We start from the raw sequence: 25,442 nt of genomic DNA on the forward strand, positions 1-25,442 counted from the left end.
GTAAAGGATACACACTGAAACCTGATATATATGTGGGAACGAGTGGGGAAACCTGGATAGAAATGAGCGCGGTTTGGTCGACAGATCAAATAATAGAACCGCCAGATAGGACCGACTCCTAGCAGAGCTCTACAAAAATGGCTAAGAACCACTAGCAACGGCACTCAACTGAATAATTTCAAGGATTTGGAAGGAGGAGAAATTACCGTAAAAGTGGATGGAAGGTGTGGTTTGTCCCATCCACAGAAAAGGCGATCGGCTAGTTTGCTGTAATTCGCGTGGCGTTACGCTAGTCAACACCGCCTACAAGTGCTCAGCTTTTGTTGTGTCGTCTATCACCAACAGGGAAAGAATTCATAGGGCAGACAAGGTGACAAGAAATGACGGAAGTGCAACGTGCCCATGCATCATATTTTCTTAGATTTCAGGGCAGCATACGATACAATCGAACGCGAACAGCTATGGCAAACAATGCACGAGAGCGGTTTCCCCGACAAACTGACGCGGCTGATCAAAGCTACCCTGAAGCGAGTGATATGCCACGTGCGTGTTTCGGGGACACTCTCGAGTCCCTTCGAATTGCGCAGAGGGTTGCAACAAGGTGGATTGTCCTGTATATCATCCAACATCCGAACGGGCATCGAAACGAGAGGAACAATTTTCAGCAAAAGTAGTCAACTTCTAGCCTCCGACCTCGACGTCTCCTACGGGTAGTGACTATTGACGACGATCAACTGGAAGTGGTTGATGTGTTCGTATATTTGGGTCACCGCCGACAATAATACGAGTAAAGAGCCTACTTCGAGGAGTCGAGCTCCCTCCGCAAGACGCTTCGATCAATGAGCATACGTTGCTGCATAAAGCTCACGATGTATAAAATGCTAATCAGACCGGTAGTCCTCTACGGCCTGGAGACAGTAACTTTACTTACGGAAGACATACATGCACCTACCGTATTAAAATACGGAAGGTGTTGGCGGAATACAAACGGATAGTGAAGAGTAGCGAGTAGCATTTGAACCATGCGTTGCAGCCACTATTAGAGGAAATTGCGATCGTACACCTGGGAAAAAGTTGTCAGACTATGGTGGGCCGGCCACCATACGTATCGTCGCGAGGATGCCGGACGACTGTGAGACTGTGCCGGAAAATCCTTTCTCTTCAAGAACTCCACCGGCATCAGGAATTGAGAGACCAAACTTGCTAGAAAGTTCGACCAGACTGAAACCGATTTACGTGCGTCGAGACGTGCTACGAATTGGCGACGAATAGCCTTAGCCGAGTACAGTGGAGAGGAATTCATGATATGGCAAAAGCCACCCCGGCTCTCGGCTGGTAAAGTGTGTGTGTGTGTGTGCCTTACTAATAGAACCAGGATTTTTGTGTGAGAATCCAGCATTGGAATCCCCCAGATACCTATAACATTGAACCCTACCTAGAAACATTGCTGACTAAATCAGAATGTATCAACACTAAAGAGAAGACAAGCACATTGATTTTCACCGAAGTCTAGGTTTTGAGGACGACCGTTCCGGAGGGAATAGAAATCTGCATGAAAACAAAAATATTGCGTCCTTGGTTCGTACCGGCTTCGTAGGAGTGGCAATGCAACACGAAATATCTGAGTCAATTGATTTTTCGATGAACCTGAAGTTGTAATGGGAGCTGAGGTTGACACTACAATATGTTGATTGTGCAGAGTCGAGTAATTTTACATCCATCAAGGTTTTAAATGAAATAAAATTCATTTATTTCAAGTTCACTTTCTTTTTAACAATTTGTTCTTTGTTTTGCATTAAAATGTAAGCAAATTTAAATAATTTCATTTCGTTTTCAAACAATTAATTTCTTGCTCGTCAATTTATAATTTCTTAGTGATACAAATTCACAATGTTATTTCCTTTGAAGTTTTCCGCCACAGTGGAAGCTGTGAAATATATGTTTATGTTTCCTTGTTTTAAGAAAGACATTTTTCAGTCCGATTGTTACTGAGTCACATGTCCGATGTTAAAATTTAAATAAACCATTGCGATTTCTTGTATTCTCATTCGATTTTTTTTTCTTTTTCCCCATATTATTATGCCAAAATTTACAGAGTACAAATTCAAAACAGGCGTATTTACCGGAACCAAACTCCCCTAGTTCCAAACAGTGACGAATAAAAGAGGACTCTCGGTTAACATAAAAAATAGTTTCAATAGTTTCAGGATGCCAGTAGCAATGAAACGAAATGGCCAACGAAAAAAAACTAAACTGTTGAAATTCTCAACGAACCGTCTGCATGACGGTTGCAAATTGGTAGTTTAAATTAATCAATTGAACACACCAAATGTCTCCCTCGACGGAACAAAGCGCAGTGTCCGTGTTCAGCTAAAACGCTTTCCTGCCTTGTCCGGCGCCCAGCACCCACCCGGCGGAGCGCAACCAACGACGAACGGTGCGGTGCCTGCTGAACTGGTTAGCGTCCCATGCTTTCGCTCTTCCTCTCACTCATGGTGCTTTGAGGCAAAAAAAGGCTTGTACCAAACTCAGCATTGAACGAAGGCAAGTCAATAACGAGTTTCTAGAGGACTCGTAAAGGTCACCATCATCCTGCCCACCCTCACAGGCCCAACCGAGAATCGGACACTACTTGGCATGTGCCGCTGCGTTCAAGTATCCAAGTCGAATTTCGGAACAACTGGGAACAGCCCGAAACGTAAGCGAATAGCGTATTTAATGGGCTGTGAAGAGTGACGCATATAAATGAAAAAGGTGAAGAAGAAACTTACTCAGCTCCATGTCGTGTTCCTGAATCAAATCATCCTCCTGATCCAAGTCTCCGTCGGACTCCGTACCCGAATCGTGACCGTCAATCTGTAAATTGGCAACAAAAAGAGAGAGAGAAGAAACAACACGAGTGAATAGATTGAATCCAGATTACATTATACGGTTGGCATGGTATGGTATGGAATGGCATGGTTGACGAGAGGATACTATGCGAAGTGAAAGATGCAAACCTTTTCGGCTTTCCAGAGTCGGATTTTTACTACTGGAATAACTATTACACACCCTCAGGACTAAGGTGAATATCGAATCGTTTACATTTTTGTTTTCCTCCATTGAGGAAAGGTATTCCACTCTATAAGTGAGCATGTTGGGAGTCTGTGTATCTATAAGTTTGTGTATCGCCAACATTTTAATGAATTTAAAAACACTAAACAGACTTTTATTCATACTACGATGAGATTTACAGAAAGACATACGTTCGTTCCAAGGAATGTGGAGAACTGAAACTCGAGCTAAATAATCCGATAAATAGTATGCAGTCTGCTTCTTCAAGAATTTACTACGTAGTAATCGTTAGCGAATAAGGAGAATAATAGTGGCCTGAGATTGTTTCCTTGTAGAACGCCAGATTGATTACGAAACTTGGTAAAAGAGGTGGCGCCCAACCAAATATGACTAGAAACATGTTTATATAAACGATTTTATTTGATCATTTATTTTATATCATTCAATATTTATAAATCATTTCAGGCTGATTTAGCAAGCTTTACGATCGGTTCAACTTGTTATCAGCTTTTCGAGTACAGGTAACTTTATCCACCCGATGATGCGAATGATATTCGCTACCAAGACCTAAAACGACATTAGTTTGTTGGCCAAAATATGCCAGCCGTATCATAATATCAAATCACACGTTTTTGACTAACAGTCAAAAAGTCCTTTTCATAAGATTATGTCATCATAATCCCTGGCCACTAAAGGGAACAATTCATATCTATCTAGGTTTATTCGGTTTGCTAGGACTACCGACTATAGTTACCCAAGCAACAATGTAAGTTTTATTGTACTCTTATGGTGGTATTCATGACTAATTTTGGCCTTAAATGCCTCCATAAGAGTGTAATAAAACCCTACATGTTACTTGGGTAGTTTTCCCTAGTCCTCGCATCAGCCCCCTCCCCCCTTTGCAACAGAAAGTGGCAGAACCGCGTGGCGATTGTTAAATTGAGTCTTGGGCTTCTTGAAAGCTAACGGCGAATATTCCTACCATACATTATGCCTTCCGCGTATTATGCCAACCGTCTATTATGCCCATAATTTATTATGGTAAATGTATTTATGCATAACGTACATTATGTCTAACGTCCGTATGCCTAACGTATAGGGTAGAAGATCCATATATCACCAGGAGCCATATTTTGCCAATTTGATGAATCCAAAGCATTTTTACATATTTTTGGAAGACTTAAAAGAAATTATCTGTCGAATTGGTAACAATAAGGTCATGTACTACCAAAAATAATTAATACCTTTGACTTGTTATTAATTTATCAGGTATTACTTACAATTTGAAAATACCACTGGCGAAATATGGATCCCCTACCCTATATGTCTATCGTCCGAATGAACAATGGGGTACACCCGATTGCCTTTCCCGATCTTCCTAATTTTTACGCATTTTTTCGGCCTTTTCCAGCCTATAGAAATATTTTTCAGCGATTCTAAGCTTGTTTTGGAACCATTTTATGACCATTTCCAGCATTTGGAAACTTTATTTTAGTAAAATTTATAGTATAATTTTATTGGTGGTTTTAAGCTTAAATCGGGATGATTTTCTTTTTCGCCTTTTTTTGTTTCTGGAAGCATTTACAGCGATTCCAGTATTTTATAATGGTAGTCTTTTCAACAAACGCAGAAAATGATAAGAAATTAATAAAATCAAAGGTGTTTCTCAAACCAAAGTGTTCCTAGACTGGACCGAGGCTCCCTCAAGCCTCGGGGCCAAAAATTAAATAAGGGAGGGTCATTAAAGTTACACTTACTAGGTTCATAATTCGGTTCCCTTTTACCAGACTAAGGGATCCGCGGGTTGAGAAGTCAATTATATAACCGCGTTCGAATCCAACGTTTCTTTTATGCCCGTAACTATTGAACCACAGAGGACTGCGATTCTGAGCTTTCGATACAATTTTGTTTTTTAAGCCTAATTTTAGACCTTTTGAGCCTCTTCAGATTTTTAAACCATTTTTCAGCGAATCTTGGTTTACCTTTCGGCTATTTCTGTTCTGATCGGTGGTAAATCTGACCGGACCAAGTCGCAAAATTTTAAAAAATTAATTAATGACAGTAAACAATCAATAATTTTCTAAGCTACATTTTACTTTAAACAGACTACACAAATGTTGCAAACAGCCAGAGTTATGAGATGATTTCGGACGATTAATAGCTATAAACCATGCAGAGCAGCAAACTTTGAACGCATTTTCCTCGAAAGCAGAATTTTGTCACTAGGCTCGGTTCGACTTAACACCGACCAACGTTATGTTAGTTACTTTATGTTAGTGATTAAATTTGATTCACTTTCTTTTTCAGCCTCAAGAAGTTTATTTGTTCGGCGATTATGAGCTTAACTTGGGTTCGTTTTGTCAGCCTATTGTAGCTTTAGAAACGTTTTCCAACAGTTTCGAGCTTCAGCTTTCGACCTTTTTTTAGCTTCTTCAGTGAATCTCTTTCGACCACTTCTAGTTTTTAGAAGCATAAGAATCTTATTCCTTTTCATCCTTAAGCAACATATTTTAGTTCGGTGATTTTAAGTATAGTTTAAGATGGTGTTACTGCTTTCAAAAAGCTTACTTTTTTTGAAAAACGCATAATGTTAATATGCGTAAACATCAAATATTTTCATCTTTTTCTGCATTTTTTGTCATATTGTTGGGATTTGGGTTAACTTACAGGCCACTCTTTCGAAGAAATAAAATCCGAAAAATTGTCTTCACACCAAACCTATGCCGCTTTTGCATGGTGAGACGGTGCAGAATCTTGTTGGAAACAGATTGACGATAGAAAACAAATAGTACTTCAAAACATTATCGATTTAACACCAGGTTCAATGATCAGCAATGGAACCTTCTGGAACCGGTTTGTCCCGAGCAATATCAGAAAGATGTGCTGCTTATAGGCGATCATTTTGTTGGTTGTAGTGATCCTGTAGCAGTAACATTTTTCCGTCTGAAAACAGAAAACCGTTCACCCGTTATTTTTTGTATGGAATCAATGGAAAACCATCTGTCGAAATATTTTTCTGTTCCAAGTTTCTCGGCCATTTTACATCAAGATTAATATGGTTTCCGTCAAATTCGCTCTCTTGCTCGTTTGATGGCTTTCAGTGACCTTACAGTGCGTTTACGGCCAGGTTTGGGGAGTATTTTCCCAAAACCGTTTTCCTTGTATCGCTTGATGGTACGAAAGATGAATTTTATGAATTCCGAGTGGCTTCAGCTTCTTCAAAATACCATACGGTCGAAAAAAATTCAAAAACAGACTTATCACAAGTTCGCTTTTTGATCAGTATCGCCTGCTTTCCTGCTTCGTTCGTTGGAAAATTTTGACAATGACCTTTTTCTAAAGCGGTGACAATTACGCAGTTTCAAATTCGAGCCCGCACATTTGACCAGTAGAGTGTGTTATTGAGCTAATACAATATAGCGCTTATTTACACAACAGGGTGACCGTGAATCCACCAATAATTACTTCCAAAAAATATAGTGTCTTTATAAAAGTTGTAGAATACTTTAAAATTAGCAACTTTACTGCATATAGTAACTATCTTACTCGCACTAGTTCCGATTTCCTTAAAAATCACATTCGATTCTGCTCAATAACTTTGCACACGATTTTTTCATTGCTTTTAAATATTCTACAAAGTTGTTCAGTATGTTGAAATACACATTTTCTCTAAAGACTGTTTATCGCTTGGATGCTTACGGATGATAACTAACACGGCGCTACGGAGGTTTTCACAAAAAATCGACTCTATTATTATCTGCAGTGAAGAAATTTATTAGAAAGGAATTTTCTGACTTTAGGGAGGTACATCAGTAATTGTAAAATATAACACACACAAAAATCTCGATTATTATTCCGAGGATTCGTACAGCCGGAGGGAACAAAATAAAAATGAACACCGGATAATCGAGGTCAACCTGTAACGATCATTAGTTGATCGAGTCCCTAATACGCCCCGGTGTTAAACTCTTACTAACACATTTTTTCTTGTCAATGATGGTCTATTTTTTCTCTAAGTAAGTTTGCCGTTGGAAGCGAAAGGGTCAACCCGACCACAGTAAACTATTCGCAAGCCCGACTCCTCTTGCTCTGCCGGCCGCAACAATGCATATCAGTCAGTACGGAAACAGCAAACAAAAAAAGTAGCAGTACACAAAACTGAGAACTGAGACCGAGACTTTCCGGTTCAGTTACACTACGACGATCTGGCCGGGGCCCCGCCGTAGTAGTAAACCCACGCTCTGAACCTGATTGCAAAACCTGCTGCTACAATGTTTCAATCCAATCCAATCCCCCATACAGTGTCGTAGATGGGTGTGCTGGTTCGAATATGGAAAGAACAAGGCCTTTAGTAAATACATTTTTATCGGTGCACCAGCGCACAACGTTTTCTTCGGATGGAATTCGTGAATAGCAGAAACACCTTTTTGCTACACATGCTGGTAGATAGATAGATGGATAGATAGATAGATAGATAGAGTCCACAATCCAAATATGTAGACACAGCTTTTGCATTGGAGAGGAGAAGCGTGGATAATCCCCGCGGCTCCCAAGCCCTTCCGATCGCAGCAAAGTGCAAAGAGAGAAAGAGCGACCGGCTAGCACCCGGCAGGGAGTCCGGACGTAAAACCAGTTTCATTTTTCGGACAATAGAGCACACAGTATTCCGCACAAACCAGTCCACATTGGTGGATTGGCCAACGAGCTGTTGAATGATTTATAACAATAATACTAACAATATGTTAGATCTCGACCGGTAGATCCTCGTCGCGCGGTCGTACCATATCGCATCGTAGCAAATCTAAACCTGAAGCTGTGGGTTGCTTTTGCCGACCGTTTTTCAGCAAATAGAACCGCTCCAAAAAAATAAAAAGAAACCCACTTTCGGAACATACAATTTGGACCAGTCAGGGGTGGCAACTTCGCAATTAATTCATTTATTTTAAATATATGTTTTATTATTCGAGAATGCAGTGGTATATTTCTATGAATATATTTCCTTCTTCATTTTGATTTCAGTTAAAATTTTCGATGCAGTGCCAACCAAGGATACTTTTTTACAAATCAAAATCGATCAAACGATTACTATTCCATTCACATTGTTCGGATTTCAGTCATTTTACGGAAAGCTTTCCGTTTTAGCATATCATATTATCAGCATCTCTGAAAGGAAAAAATCTCCTGCAGTGCCCTACAGTATCCGGCACGCAAACGCTGTGGCTGAGCATCTGTTTTAGCTATCAGCGAAGAAAGAAGCTGACATATCGTCAATCCCCGTCATCTTGAGCCCAGTGCCAGTGCCGTGCGTGTCAAGTCAAGATAGAGGAGGTGATACAGAAACCGAGTTGTTTGCAATACCGACGTCAATTGCTCAGCAAAAGTAGGAAAAAAAACTTGTTTTAATGCTATCTTCGTCAGCTCGCAGCGTCAACCAACCGAGCGGTTGTAAATGTTTTTCGTTTTCGATTCTTCTTGATTCTCGTACACTCTAAACAGAGAAAATAAAAAAAACCGGTCGACAATAAACCGGGGAATGTTTATTCGATATGAGAACGTAAAGTAGCGAAAAATAGCACACAACCAAGCCCATGTGTGTACGATTGGCGAAACGATCGCGATCACGCATTCCGTGCTGTGTGCACCGGCCTGCCTGATAAAGTCTGCCAAATTCGACGTCGAGCTTCATAGCAGGGTTACTCTAACTACTCTGCCTATGGTGATTGTGCCCAATTGTGAAAATAACTGTTTGGTACTTTTAGGATACATCAGAGTTTTTTTATGACGTGAGGCTACACCCAATGCCTTGAACAGTATACTTTAAAAGTAAGAATATATAAGTATCTCTTGAAGTAATATTTTGTTACTTACAACTTTTAAGTTAAAATGTAACATTTGGAAATTCTATCATACTCTATCAAAAAATAAGCGTGCCATTCTTTTTTTCTGGGGTAGTTTTCTGGGAAGTTTTTTATCGTAGATATAATAAATTGGTTTGCTTGAAGTGGCCCGAAGTGGTTTGAAGAGACAGGAAATTGATTTTTTTCTTTGAACAATTTTTTTAATATTTTATAAGGCCATTGCAAATTATTTTTTAAGTTTTTGTCCCCCCGCCCTTCAAAATTGACTCTAAAAATCGGGGAGCAAAAAAAATTTGTTAAACTTGAGTAAAATTTTTTTGTAGAAAATCAATTATCTGTGGGGTTTACAGCCTAAAGAACTCGAAAAAAGAGTGTACAGAGTGTTACCGCTTCTAGCACGAAACAAAAATGGAAGTACAAATAATCCCAAGCAACAATGTGAGTTTTATTGTACTCTTATGGCGGTTCTCATGACCAATTTTGGTCTTAAATGCAATCATAAGAGTGTGAGAGAGACCCATATTGTTACTTGGGAATATAGTTTCCGAAAACCGGCAAAAATTTTTTATTCGATTTGGATTTTATTTTGGAAGGTTTTTGCATAGAAAATAACAACGTATATATCAAAAGCAAGAATAAATTCGGGTTTCACGATTAAACTTTAAGCAAAAGTTCCTAAAAATCTTAATTTTTTTTGCGTGATTAAAAAAATCTTATTGTTTTTTTTTTCGTTTATACAAGCATGAAATTATAGAAAGGGAAAACACTTTTAGCTCCTATGTCTCTAATATTCGACTTATGAATGACTGAAGTTTTTGGAGCGTCTTAGTAGAATACGAAACCTAAAAATAAAAAATAAGAAAACTTATCCAATTTAATTCTACTATGTGTATTTTATTCACGATAGATACGTACACTGAGGAAGCCTGCAAGTCGTAGGCGAAATACGTATATGTCGTGAATAAAATACACATAGTAGAATTAAATTGGATAAGTTTTCTTATTTTTTTTATTTTTTACGACTTATGAATGTCAAAAGAGTTTATATATCGAATATTACGAATCTGCGGAAAAACACCTCCTTCCTTCGTTGAGGGATGAAGGTTCTACTCAAATCGGAGATAGTCTAATTGGACAGTTTACTCATTTCACCTGGACCACCATTGCCATTAATTACATCAGTGAAACGTTTAAGAAATCTAAATCTAAGAAGTCTAGGTAACGTCTCTCTCTAGATTTACGAGGCGTCGTCATATGAAACCGTGCCGTGCCTACAAATACCGTAGTGAACAGGGCACCTCCATCAATTCCAATAGAAAAGTGGCCGCGAGGCAACTTATAAGTGCCAAACTCTTAAGGTGAAATAAGTGGTAATGAAAGTATCATTACTTCAGATTTGTATTCGTTTCCGAATAGAGTGGGAAGTGTAAACTTCAAACAACTAGATGCTTTGTCTGCGTACATGTGTCATACATGCGAATTGACGAGCTATGTAATTAAAAAACGGAAGTATCGTAGCGTGAAATTCCGCTAATATAAATGACACCCCGCTCAGATTTGGCGAGTTAAGTTCTAATCTGAATATTTGGTAACTCTGTTCTTTTTCACCATTTTTATGGCCAATTTCATAAAACCGCTAATAAAACTTTGTGGTCAACTAAAACTTTCTGAAGACCGCTATAAAACTGCCTTCCGAGTAAGTGACCCACTCTTCAGAAGGTTTTTATAACCTTCTGAAGAATCATGTTATAAGCTGAAATAGTCGTATCACGCTCTGCTGAAAGCATCAATAAAACCGAGTAAGCTTTCGCTACTTGACAGCCACCGCCATAATTCTAAAAAGCTTTTAGCTTTTCGCTCTGGTAAAAAGCTAAATCAGTTCGCTAACTTTATCAACTTCAAAATACATTCGTAAGCAGAAAAGTTAAAGTTTTGCTGTTAGATCATCGTGATTGATTTGGTTTCCTAATTTCCAATCGTTAGTTCGTTTTCGTCGCCAGGGTCTTTGCCGATTGTTCCGATTAGAGTTATTCTTATTAGTTACGGAGTCCATTGCTTTGGTTTTTTTAGTGGTTCGGGCTTGCAAAGTCCGCAACCGGCCCTCGCCGGAGGGCCAACGTAGCTCGAAGGAGCCTTCCTCCCCTGTTAGCATACGACCTTGGTTTCCACCGGGGTTGGCTACCCGATCTCCACCGAGGTTACTCGTATCCCGGTTGGTACCACGAGGAGGTACGGGTAGGAGTTGCTAGGTAAGAGGCTATGAACCACTGTGGGGTCTATTTTATGCCCAGTGCACAAGGCACCGATGGTACGCATTACCAAGCCGTTTACCAGCCAGTTTGGCGACCGTAATAAAATATCGAAAATTTATCAAATCTTGGATAATTTCGGTTGGTTTGCAGTATCTTTAAATTTTATCGAGCATCTTGATACGGCAGGTAGATAAAATCAACGCGCCATTGAAATTTTGCAATTTTTGAAAACTGATTGCTTTAACAAAATACATATATTCAGTTAGTTAATCTCAATTTCCAGCACAATAATTTTAGTTGCTTCCTGTGATAGGTAAATCGATTTATAATATCTTTCTTTCTGCAAAACACTTAGCTTTGATGAATTTTTGTTTATGAGCTAAAACAGAACACTAAAATATGGCAATATGGCCTCGCATAAAAAATTATTTTGGTGTTGAACTCTAGTATTCTTCATTATAGCTGCAATAAATCTGTTCGGTCTGGGTGCTACCGTTTTAAAAACTCTATAAAACTAACAGATTTATAACGGTTTGACAAGCAACCTAGCGCCTCCACGTGGCCTTACCCGGTAATGCTCTATTGAGTAGCCAAGCTAGGAGGTGCGATGATGGGTGGTTCCCGGCTGCCTGATCTCAAAACTGCAGGTTTGGACGACCTTGTTAGTAGGTATGCTTAACATAAGTAAGCATAAGTAAGCAAGCACCTCCTACTGTACAGTGAAAACTCGGGCCGAAGAAAGTTTAAATAATGCTCATGGATACCAGAAGAAAAAATTAAATTAATAATGGAAGCACTCGTGTAAACTCAAATGATGCAACTCTATTCCATTCGAAGGACTACTGGTGAAATTGTTCTGTTTTTGTCTATATATCTTCATTTAATGTATATTCATATAACACATATTTTTTACATTGCCATATACCATCATTATCGTAAGGGGAAGGAGCATCAGAATATCGAATGAATCGAAGACTGGATGAGGGATGTGGTAACCAGCCCAAGTCATATAGGTCGGAGAGGGTTTTGACGCGCCCTGCTAGCACCCAAATCATCACGCAAGATAAGTTTGTGTGGCGAAGTTATGTATCTAGAAACCGGAAGTCTATGCTGGAAGGAGTGTCTCATATGCCCGTGGAATCATATAAGCGACATTGCTTATAGATCCACCCAACCGCTTTTGGTCCTTCACGAACAGCATTGACATAAAAGTTGCTAGGTAGATAAATTCGATTCTGCAGTAATTCTACTTGCATACAATGGGAAACCCTTGATGGTGATGGTGGCTACCCCCAAACATACATACATACATACATAGCTATAAGTGTGTTTTGACTCGTATCCTCTTAGTATTGCGCAATACCGTTACACAACCAGAGGTAATGATCATTACCGCAATAAAACCTTTACAAAATTCAAATAAAACCGAGTGGCTTGAGAATTGTTACTTGGATGTCGGCCCATTGGAGACATATAGTGACGAAAATTCAGACAGATATTGTTGTGCTATAATGAAATATTTTCAATATAATTGTTGTGCTTGTGTTTCATGCTTCCTGTTTTATGCTGAGGTGATTTTAAAGTGCATATTACCATAAGCATTTTTCTCATCAGAAGTACTTTTTTTCGACGAAACCGAGTTTAATGTGAAGGATTATCAATAAGGTAGGATAAAGAATCATTTATTTTCTACTGTACTACATTTCAACAATTGCAACTTAAGAGCAGATCATAATACTGTTTGGCATAATCCGTTTGGTATAATCACTAGAGATCATTTGTTATATGGACCATTTGGCATAATTCCTCAAACCTCATTTGTTTGCCGGGGACCCATGGTCGAAAGCACCTCATGCGAAATAAATTTTATGCCAAAGGACAGTTAAACCAAATGAAATTGTGTCAAATTGCATTATACCAAAGGGCGTTATGCCAAATGACTTTATGCCATATAGGGTAGCCGCCTCAAAGCAATCATCAATAAAGTAATCTTAATATTAATCAAGCGTTTATTTCTCGTTAAATGATTCCTATTATTCAATCTGTCGTTGAGAAAATTGAAATACAGGGATACCTCGATATAAGACAATTTATAATTAATTTGCTCTGTGTTGTGTGTTTACGTTTTTTGAACTATTTATTATTGTTTGAGCTATTAGTTATTTACAATTTGTAGGGTTATTTTGAAATAATGAATATCTTCATGGCGCCGATTTTGGAATGTAAAATTAGCTCTAGTATCGTTACCAGCTATTTCAAAGGGATTTGTCTTATACCGAGGTAAAAATTGCCTTATATCGAATTGTCTTATATCGAGGTTGTTTTATAACGAGGTTGTCTTATATCGAGGTATCCCTGTATATCGACAGAAATTGTTTACAATAAATAACAAGTCAAGCTATAAGTTTGAAAATAATACAATAATAATATCTACTTGACCATTCAACGCATCCATTTCATCGACTAATACATGCATACAACGACTATCAAACACTTTACGTACGCTTGACGATGCCTGGCCTGACACACATAGCCACAGTAGTGCTTCAACAATAGAGTAGAGTGGGGCATAAGTGCGATGTTTAAAGTTGTCATCAATTTTCGTGAGATATAAAGAAAGACAACAACAAAATGTATTTTATAGTGATATGCACTTTTACCCCACAAGCGGGGCAAAAGTGCAAAGCTCGAATCCCTGAAATTAGTACAGCAATAGCTAACAAAACCATATTATCTTCAATCTGCGGTATGTTTCGGTAAGGAATATTCTCAATTTGCACCTTTCCCATTTTGCGCTGGTATATTGCAGCCTCCGTCAGATCGAAACTTTTCCAAACGTTTGTTTTTTGTATCATCAGCGGAAAAACATTGTTTTCCTTCGGCTAACATCTGTAGAGCACACAGTTTGCTGCAGATCTTCCATTTCTTGTATCTGTAATATAGTGTCTAAAGCTGTATATAATTAGCTATATATTTTTGCCTCGTCCGTGAATCGCACTTTTGCCCCGACCGTGAATCGCACTTTTACCCCGCTAGGCGCTTGACGGGGTTTGATTAAATTATGGAAAAGCGAATTTTGAAAATTCTTTTCACCGTATTTTCAAAACAGATATGTTAGTGATGTAAAACTCTGCAACACATTTTCAACAAGTAATATTCTCCTGTTGATATCGTATTTGCCATATAACGAAAAATTACATCAAAACCGCCCTAAAATAACATTTGCACATAACTTAGCAATTATGTTTCGTAAGCAACCAAAGTTTACGTTAGATTCAAGCTACTTTAACAGTCACTCATCCATGCCAATGTAGTCAATATACTCGGAATCTGCACCGATAAATCATTGAATCGCACTTTTACCCCTCTTTACTCTATGTACAAAAACCCAATAATTTTCTGTCTTTTTCTCTCTTGCTCGGTTTACTGCTAACTTCAAGTAACAGCGACGCAATCCGGGCAGGTTAAGAAAACAAAGAGCTAATGTTGGTCCACCGCCGGCACCGGCAACGGTGCGCTGCAATCGGTCAGTTAGGTGAAGCTGGATTTGAGTTTTCAATTTCCTGACTCATCGTCAAATAACATAACCATTATCATTTGTCAATGCACTGCTCAGCCAGCGCAAAATGGGTCCACTGCATTAACGTATCGTATGCGCTGAGGTTAAGTACTGACTACTATTTAGTCGGTCTTTTTTTAAATTATCTTATGGTTTGGGGCTTTACGGGATTTTGTACACGGACATATGTAAAACTATATGTAAAAAGCAAAAAATTCGCAAAGCAAAAAAGCAAAACAAGCGGAAAAATTCAATTTTCCGATTTTTGTGGACATTACTATTTTAGAAATTCAGAGCTCTTGAGACAATCATCGTAGAACAAAAATTTCGTAATGAAAATGCAAACAAATTTCCTCAGCAAGAGAAAAAATATAGACAGGAAATAGTTTTCCACAAAATTGCCCTCGACGACTGTACGGTTTGCATTGTGTCTTCTTCCGGCGGCTCAGTGACGAATGGTAAAAATAAGAGCTACTAATTGCAATAGGACTCCGCTTTTAGCTTCTGATAATAAATAACAGAAGTTGGCGCAAGTGTTTCATCATGCGCCATGCGTGAGTGTATGCTTGAAACTATCAATGTTTCCCTGTTGAATACAACAGATGTCGTACTTCGTAATGCATATTGTACATTTCGGAAACAGCTGAATTTTGCACGACAATAAATTTACTCAACACAGCAGTTTCCTTTGTGTTTATTGCTAATCGCAATATAACGTTTGGCACCTAAACCAATAAATAGTTGGAAAACATTGTTTTTATTTATTGCGTTCATGTTGCGAAATTTAATTTTTTCGAATTGAAATGTCGCAAACATATTCAGCTCCTGGCTCTCGTACGGTATCAAACAACTTTTCAGGGCTCTCGGATGACTGGTAGTAAGATGCTATGGTGAGGTATAGGAAATGTTTGTTTTTTATCAAAATTAGGCAGAAGTGCCTTTTGTATTTATGGCGCTATAAGGCTGCTACCCTCTTGGTAGCAAAAAGAGCGCTCTTTTTGCCACCAACGGCATTGCAGGCCTACAGCGTCGTAAATACTAAATATAAAACTTTACTTTCTTCAGCAGTATTATAGATACTTACTGGCTCTACAAATGCCCCAAACACCACTTTTTCAAATTTTGCTTGGTTGAAGTGCACTAATCAAAAGAGCAAAATCGAAGCGAAAAGTGTATGCCAAGCCTGGCGCCATCTCTTGAAAAGCAACGGTTCGTATGGGGTCCTATTGTCGAATCGACTACTAATGTTCAACAAAGAGAGTAGGGTGAGTAGGGACTCCACATATACAGATTTATCTATATTTTAGATTCTATATTATGGATCACGAATCAGTCGATGTGTGATTAAATCTTGACTGGAAACAGCTGTTAGTGTCAATAAATACAACCTTATTGACTCACTCTGGTAGTGTAGTACATATATCACTATCAGTATAACGATATATGCGACAGTAGAATAGATTGACAGACTAGTGTTAATGAGAGAGCTAAAACGTGCGTACAAGCGGGAGTCAGCAGGCAAGCTCAGGGTCTCTTTATTTTGAGACATGCATAGAATTCTGTGCATCGGCTTTCTACTGAAGTACCAAACGACCAGCGAATCGTCGACTAAGACATTATGAGATCCCGTGGTTTGACTCCGAAGGTGATGTTACAGTTGTAATTTAAGCCTACTATGAAGCCAAAAGTCAAGTCGTTCCATAAGTAAGGTATTGAAAGTAATGAAAAATGTTGGAATGATTGTATTACCATGAAAGGTGTTGATGAATGAAGTCGAGTTCAGCAAAAAATGCGTGCATTTAGTGTACTTAATGACCCATGTGATAATTGTGACTCAACTTTTCCATGTAAGGTTTTTTATAGCAAACAAATTCAGCACAGAGGAAAAGTATGTAGTTTGATAAGTACACAGCAAGTAATCCAGTTCGTCGTTAAATGTAAAACCATAAGGAAAGTTCCATAAAATCGCACGGTGTACTTAACAATCTATTTCAAGTTTAACTGCCCCAGAGCCGACCCAACTCCTGCAACATCTCCGGTCATCAGATTAGCTGTAATGTGCACAGACAGACCATAAAACCATTTGATCGGCACGATAATCTTGTTCTGTACACACTATCTCTTGTAGCTAGCCATTTTCAAATTATGCAAGTAAACCGACCGAAGGAAGGAAGGTAGGTACATACTCTAAAACTTGCAAGAGTGTATTTACAGAAGAAGTTTTTTTTCCTGATGGTTGTATTCTCGCGTCCGCACGTCGTCGGCATTGACGCGAGGCAATGCGAATAGGAAAGAATAACGAGGGAGAACTGGTTTCCTCGATGCTGTGTATCTTGGATGAAAAGATAAACTGGATATTAAATGAAAAATAAATATGACTAGAAATATACAATTCTCTTCACGAGCAAAGATAAATGTTCCGATGGATTTTTTTCCTATGACCAAACCAATCGATCATGACTTGCAGTACTGACTGGAGAGGAAGTAGTTCTTGTTCGCAACATGTAAAAAAATATAGTTTACATGGTGGTTTGTGACATAAAATTGTAGATTTTTTTCTGAACATAGTGATAGTCCTTGCTATGGGCATGACCGCTCTAGGTTTTTTTCGGGTGAAAGTTCTCCGCAGTCTGCTAGCTGAACTACTCGTTATTTTGTTTATCATGTGATTCTTTGTTACGGAACCTGTCAGCACGTCAGCCCGACGTACCGTGGTAGTATTTACGGTGAGAACGGCTCCAAATGCGCATGTCACAAAGCCATTAATTTCGTTAACCATCGGGTAGGTATAGGAAAAATATTCAACCCTCCTGCCTTCTTGTTATTTTCCTTCTTGTTCTTTTTCTACAATACGCGATGCGTAATTGCAACATGGAGAGTGATAATAACTGGCAGCCGGGTATAACTGTGTTCCACGGATGGGTGGAATATATTCACTTCATAAGTAGCAGCAGGATCTGTCTCATTTTATAAGCTTTTTTTCCTATGCTTCGCTTGAAAGTTTAATTTTTGATGTGAATAAATGATTAATAAGATTTTTAAGCGCCTTCCATTAAACAGCATTATCTGTAGACAGTATCAAATGACGATCAAATGATCTGATGATCACGTGCCTAGACAAAAACGACAAAGAATAACTTTAAACATTCTTACTTACAATATTTTAGGCATATTTTTAGACTATTTCGCATTTTCTGATATTTAATTTGGAGTTGCTTCTTTAGAATTTGTCTCATGTAAGAAACTAACAGTTCAGTTCTCATATCTATTAGCCACAATTATACGTAAAAGTTGTATTTTATTTTATAACTTTGGTGTCATCAATGTTGCCTACATAACTTTAGTCAAATTTAGCTACGTATAGGATTTGAAAGTAAACTGAATCATTATTTTCGAAACAAAGTTTAGTCATAGCTTGAATTTTGTACTTTTCGTGTTGCACAACACAGTTGTGCAGCAATCGTCGTCAAGCTAACCATATAGCCGGAACCTTTTCCCGGTGAAAGTAAAAATGATAACGTTTTCGATTGATTGAATAAAATTCAAATCAAGATTTTTTTCTGCCGACAACGACTCTGCACAAATTGAATCAGTAAAATCGACCGTTTTCGGGTGAGCGTTTCCTCGGCATTTTTCTCATTTCCACACAAATTAGGTTTTCCCGAGCTGGCAACGTTTGGCTGAGCGCTGAACCGGGTGCTTACGACGGTGACGGCGACGGGTAAGTGAGAAGGACGATCCAAGAAGGAATGGTGCAGCCTTAGAAATTTTTGACATTTTCACACTTCGCCCTCGTCGTATCCTTGACAGAGAAAAGCTCGGTTGGAACGAACGAAAGGCACAAGCATGTGATGTGCTACGACCAAACGAAGGATCGCACGTTCGACTGCAAAATAATACTCCAAATAGGCGAGGATCTTCAAAGGACCAACTCCAAGAAAAAGTGTGAAATCGAAACAGCATCGCCGTCGCCGTTGTTCAGAGCTATATCAGCAGTCGGTAGCTAATGGAATTCCTTTCAGTACGACTAAACGCATGTTCTAGATCTATATAGTAGGTAAGCCGACTACAAACGGCCGGCCGAGGATGTGAACGGCTCTCTTTCGGCATCGTAGTACTATTATCGGCTGCAAGGTTCTTTCATAAAAAGGATCTTCCGAGAGGAGAAAATTTCGCTTACTGATGTGCGCTCTCTTGCACGAAATTTTCCTTGCGGCTTTTTGCGTCTTTGATTTTTGAGGGGTTTTCTTATACGCGCGTGTGCTTCCCTCTTGGTTCGCTGCCGTAATTGTCTTCATGCTCATCGGCAAACAGCCAACCTCGGCAGCGGGGTTTTGCTCTCCAGCTCTGCTGCCACCTTGGGTGGATTAATATTTTCAAGGGCACCGTGAAGCACTATCGTACGGATATAATATCATTTTCCGAGTCGATGGTTTTACCTTCACTCAAGCAGGAATTATGAATATAGAAGCAAATATATTTGAACTTACGGTTGGAAAAAGTCCTGGCATAGCTGCGGGAGTGATGGCTTTCGAACAGATTACACTTAAACAGAAAGACCACGGGTTCGATGGAAAATTTCAACTAGATGTAGATGTCACCTTCCAACGTACACGGCTAGGAACGATTTGATCCTGAATTATTTCACACGGTGTCCACCTAACCGTAATTGCACTGGTACAAGAGGTTAATTGTGTAAAAAAAGACACTTGTCCGGATTGACAGTTCCTAGGAACGGCTCAAAAATGCTTTCGAAACATCCTAGACTATGTCTGCCTAATAGGAACTATAGTTTTTTTTTTCTGCTGCTCGATTACCACTTTACACTATGGCATTTCTGATCGATAGGGACCCAGTAAGGCCAACAGAAATCGGCTACAGCCTCTGTTCGCTGTGCTGTTCTTTTCTGAAGTAGTACTACACACCGTCTGACACTGCTAGCGTAAGCTTTTTTGGCCTTATGGAGAGCTCTTCGTTCTTCCTTTAATATACCCCACTATTGCTGCTTCCTCTGATGTCTGCGCTGTTACTTACAGGAAGGAAGAAAATTGCAATCTCACTCGCTATATGTATGCTCCTTTCGTGCTCCAACAACAAACAAACGCTCTCGGCGCTCGCTAACCGATAATATACTTCAACGAAAGTGCGAGATACTTCACAGCTGCTGCCGAGTTTGCCGAAATTTCTCCAGAAAATCTGAACACGACTGTCAAAGCAACGAAAACTCGTACTTTTATCTATATAGAATCGTACACACGGCGCACACCAGCAGACACATTCATATATTTCTACGAGTAGCGTACAACGGCCATACAATGAACCCTCACCTCGGAAAGAGCAACTTTTTTTCCTTTTACTACAGCCACTACTGATAGCGATGCTGTTACACTCACTCGCCTTCCAACAACATTAGCAACAGCAACAACAACGACGAGCTTTTTATCCAACAACATGATATGAAACGAAGAGGCAAAAGCGCTTCGCTGAGTGTACATATCGGAGACCGTGCTCTTAATTTGAAGTTATTCTTCGCTACATACTCTCCGGAGTGAGTACACTCCGGGCACGACACGGACGGTGAGCTGAAATGATGATATTGGCAATGCCCCGTACCCATTGCGCCCCGTCCACGACCACGTTCCCGTCACCGTGCGTCTTCCATTATTCTGGAGATTTCCGAGGAATGCTAGAGGTTACACAAATGCTGCCGAAAATTGGCTGTACACCGGAAAACGTCCCTTCACTTATTGATTCTTATAGATAGATGCTCAATCAAATAACGTCAAGTCGAGCAATTAAATGAGCTTTGGGTATTTATTTCCATATTCAAAATTAATTCAAAACCCACGTGAACGAAGTAAAAAATGGTCTGTCAATCCACCTTTTGTAAATAATAATTGGAGCATGCATTACATGTACTGAGTAATATGCAAAACTTGCTCCTCCTATCCCAGAAGCTGTAATTCAGATAAAAAAGACTATCGAATTGTTTAAAAAAGTTACGAAACTATAGAAAAATGGATGATGGCGTCTGATACAAGATAGCCTGATTGAAAACTTTTTGAAAATTGTTAAACGAGTTGCAATTCATTCATACAAACAACACGTATTGTAATTTCAAACCTCTTTCTTTGCTCATGTGCATTATGTTACTTAATAACCAAACTGATTTACACATGTGAGGTTATTTCAGAATGATTCCACGAATCTGGCGTGTCCAGCCATACACAGAATCAAACAAACACCGAAGCTGAATTAAAATGCTACTGATTTGGTTACAGGTGATTTAACTCTGAATGCATGTGGTATACGCTGACTAAATTTAGGCAAAAGCCTCTATAATTAAACACTTCTAGCTGTCAACGAATGTAAATTAGCTGCGTCATATAACAGTGTCACAAGCAGATTAGGCGCATCTTCAACCTCTCCACAACCCGTCAATATTCTCAATAATTGTGCTATATTAGCAGAATAAACGATTGGTCATCTTAATAAAAAGCACTTAAACGCCTACTGCATATCAAACGTATCCCAACCCAAGTAACAACCTTAGTTGAATTACAAGAGCAATTGCTGTTTACGAGTGGGTTTAACGGGTAGCTAGCAGTTATTAACTTTTCGTCAAAAAGCCCAATTTTGGAAGCAGTTATTGGCCCCAAAACAAGGGCTATGTTTTTAAAAAATGTATTCACTGCATTCTTCTTGCCAATCTGAATACAGAGAATGTATTTTCATGAACAGAATATTTATTTCAAACAAAAAAACTGTTTTTGAAATTCACAAAATCAATGACGGCTAATTTCACCTTAAGGCGATCAAAGCTGCATAAAGTAAGCACTTAAATGGCGTTTGAACAAGCGATGTTTAAGCTACTTTAAGTTTTTGAAACCAGCTTTCCTCCAAAGCTGATAAGCAAGCTTAATAGAGAATTTTTCTGCTAAACAATCTGTTTCTAAACAGCCATAAACATCAACCCGTTTTACGGCTGCTTAGAGGTGTTAAATTGACTTTATAAACCAGTAGAGGCTTTCATTAGGCTCACAGCTTTCAAACTACTTTAAAGCTGCTTAATGGTGTTAAAGTGGCTTAACAAACTAATACCAAGCTTTCATTCGGCTCACAGCACACAAACTGTCAGGTCATACAATTTCGCTATTCGACTGGCAGCAAAAATATATGTTAGTTATCGACATTATTGACTACTTCAAGTGTAAAGATATATTCACTGTCTATTCTGCAGGAAAAGCCTCTATTAAGTTCCATTGCAGCTTGAAAAGCAGCTTCCCGAGTAACAATTTCAGGCTGATCAAACGCTTTTATAGCTGGATTTATTCAACCTGTGGCTGAACTATGGTTTAGTTTTAGAAATAAAAATCTTTTTTCAGCTCTTAAACATCTAAATTTGGTGATTTTATCAAGCTTTGGGCTTGCTAATAGCTGCTTTCGAAGCTTCAATCGATCTTAATAAAGACTTTTGCGCATTTTTAAATAACCAATTTGCTCAACGCTGGAAACAAGGCATACAGAGATTATATAAAGAGCGATATAATTGCTTAACAAGTGTTGATTTCTGCCTCAAACGAAATATATTGTATAAGTTGTCCAATTTCGGCTGAATAAGTATTGTAAAATTGTTTTCATAAATTTTATTCGATGCATATTCAGCTATGGCTGAATAATAATGGCTGCTAAAATGTTTAATCAGCGCATAAATGTTTCTTGGGAATATGAAGCACCGACCTTTAGAAGATGTTTTGGCCTGAAATATTAGATAATTAATTTACTTATCGCTAAAATACCATACAATCAGATTAAAAGAATCCAGACTTTCGGGTTACACCATAATACGTTTTTCATAAAATTTCATAGAGAAGACGGAACACGTACCCCTGCCTGGGCCGCTCAAGTGGACTTGAAATTGGACATAAAATTGGACTTAAAGATTAGATTAGAATTTGGATTTAAATTTGAATGTTGGATTCGGACAGGAGCTTCGGACTTGAAAATGGACATTAAATTACACAAAAGTGTGCAGAATATTTCAATAATTCCCGATTAAAGGACAATAAAAAAGAGAATTGAGTCTCTAGTGCATGACAAATTTATTTAGAGAAAATAATATTCAAAATTACCGTTAATTTTAAACAGTACATACTTGATTAACAATTCGTCGCTGGTAGAGTTCATCCTAAAACCCTTGCGATTTTCAAGAAAAAATCATCTTTGACATTTCAAAATCATCAAAATCCGGGACGTCTGGTCAGTTTAATTTGATTTGAATTGGGGCCAACTGCGACTTGCAGCTTGACCTCAAATTAAACTGGGAATTGGACATTGAATTGAACTGAAAGTCACACTTGAATTTTGATTTCAAATTCGAATTGAAATCTGACATGAAATAGAACTTGAAATGGGACATGACATTGGTCTTCAAATAGGACTTAAAATTGAGCTTGAAATTAGGCCATTGCAAATCATTTTAAAAGTTTATGTCACCCCCTCCTTAGAAATTGGCTTGAAAAATTGGGTGGCAAAAAAATAATTTGTAGGATATGAGTTAAATTTTTTTCATAAAATCAATTGTCTGTGGGCTCTACAGCCTGAAAAACTTGAAAAATGAGTATGAGTATGAGTTGAGTTAACGCTTCTAGCATGAAATAGAAATGGAAATTCAAACAGAGGAATTTCCGAGAATCCGCCAAAAAATTATCTTTCGTTTTTGTCTTTTTTCGTAGATTTTTGCATGGAAATTAAATAAAATATTGGAAATATGGAAACATTAAAAGCAAAAATAGATTTGGTTTTCACGTTTGAACTTAAAATAAAAATGACTAAAATCCAATTTTTTTTTGCTCGATTAAAAAATTCTCCATGTTTGTTTTTCGCCCCGCCCCCCTTCAGTGGCCCAACACCGGAGGGACAAAAACTTTTTAAAATATTTGTAATGGCCTCATTAGGAGTTTTTTCGACTGTGATAGTAACAGGTTAGAGGATTGGTTGTTCAGTTTTTAAATGCAGTGGACGATTTGTTTTATTTTACGCCAGCGTTTCGATCTTTGGTTTAGATATTCTTATCCAGTCCCCTGTGGTTCAAAGGTTCACCGATCCACAAGGCCTGGAGGCCAAGAAGAACTGGGTTTGAATCCGATTATAATTGCCTCCGATTATTGTCCCGTTCTGCTTGGATACTATCGATTTTATTTCTTTCTTATGGATTTCATTTCTTTCTTCTACCTTCCCCTCTGTCAATTGTAAAAAGCTAACGTTATAAACAATTGATTATATACGCGACCTCATTATAAGGTCAAGATAAAAACTGGTGGTTACTCTATGTAGGGTACAGGAGGGTTTTTTCAGCCCATTAAACGGTAGCCTAAACAATATTCAGGAATTACGTTGAAACTATATTTATTCGAGACAAGATTTTTATAACAGTTGATAGAATAATATTTACTGAATATCGGCGTGTATTTTGGTCTTAATGAAACACTACTGAATTTGAGTTATGTCGCGAGAAACGATGAAGTCGCTGCGGCTAAATTGGGCACATTTTCTATCTATCTGTGGTTTTTAAATCCGACCGGCCGAAATAGCCTGCACAGGGATTAGATGCTTTTCAAAAACAGATCAAAAGAGAGACCGATGGATAACGTGTCGGTATTGCCTAGATACCGGCTCATTGAAGATAACTAGTTTTGCATCATCAGTGTATCAATGAATCGTACATATTCATTAGCACCAGAAGTAAGTGGTTGTCACACAAATACTAGCTATGTCAACACGATAGAAGAGTTTCAGGCGCAACTGCATCACATCTTGGTAGTAGTGTAAATAAAGCACCATATACTGAAATTAAAAACAAAATGCTGCAGATTACTAGTGAATGAAAATTGATTTATATTTTCATATCAGAGGGGAATTCTCGTGTTCTTTCGTGATGAAAAGAAGTAGAATCATATTCACAGCTGTTTAGTTTCTAGAATAAGTAAACGTGATCATAATTGTGTGTTTTCCAAACCATCATCAAGAGCGGATACGCGTAAGCGATTGCTGCTGGTTTTTCAGCCTGATTACGTGCCAGTAACAGTGGTTTTGATGTTTATTGAATAAAATTTAGCAAATTACTTACATTTTTATGAAAATAGTAACAGATTAAAGCTTATGAGCAGGGCTTGAAAAGGGATCGTAAGTTGAATGTGACTGCCGTGAATGCGAACTTTCCGCATTCAAACTCCGCTTTTTGAATGATCATTTGACTGTTTTTTCAATTCAGTCAAGCTGCCGCTTGCGCTGCTGCCGTCTTACAATTCATGCGGCATCTCTGCAAAAGCAAACAGTCGATCTCCCGTTTTGCTTTGCGCTTTGAGAATATAAACTGCAAACTGACTGGAAGCATACGGTGACGTATTTTTTCGTTTCTCTTTTTGTCTCCAAATCGGCTGCTCACAGTAATAGTTTCCCAGACCGAGAACCGTCCGACGTTCTCTCTCAAATTTTGAATGTCGTGTTCGAATTCTTGAAAATTCATCTGGTTTGAGCACGAAACGCAACTCGAACGAATGTTTACACGTACTAACACATGACGGCGCACGAGCTACCGCGCGTGTGTGCGATACGAAGTAAAGAGAAATGAAAACTCGAAGCAAAATGATCACTCTAGCACTGCAGAGTTGCCAAGTCTTGCGATGCTTCATATGCAGTTTATATGTTTTGGAAAGT

General features: G+C 38.5%; 1 protein-coding gene across 1 annotated transcript in view; it reads right to left on the minus strand.

The window, feature by feature from the left end:
* Positions 1-19,319, minus strand: part of LOC128742030 (dendritic arbor reduction protein 1-like) — an 86,352-nt gene extending 67,033 nt beyond the window's left edge. Inside the window, exons 1-2 of the mRNA XM_053838209.1 lie at positions 19,214-19,319; positions 2,772-2,856 (exon numbers count right to left, since the gene is read on the minus strand). Coding sequence (XP_053694184.1) covers positions 2,772-2,856; positions 19,214-19,234 — 106 coding nt within the window. The 5' untranslated portion in view covers positions 19,235-19,319. The remainder of the gene's footprint in view (positions 1-2,771; positions 2,857-19,213) is intronic.
* Between the last annotated feature and the right edge of the window lie 6,123 nt (positions 19,320-25,442).

Source organism: Sabethes cyaneus, chromosome 3 (genome assembly GCF_943734655.1).
Source record: "Sabethes cyaneus chromosome 3, idSabCyanKW18_F2, whole genome shotgun sequence".
Lineage (NCBI taxonomy): Eukaryota > Metazoa > Arthropoda > Insecta > Diptera > Culicidae > Sabethes > Sabethes cyaneus.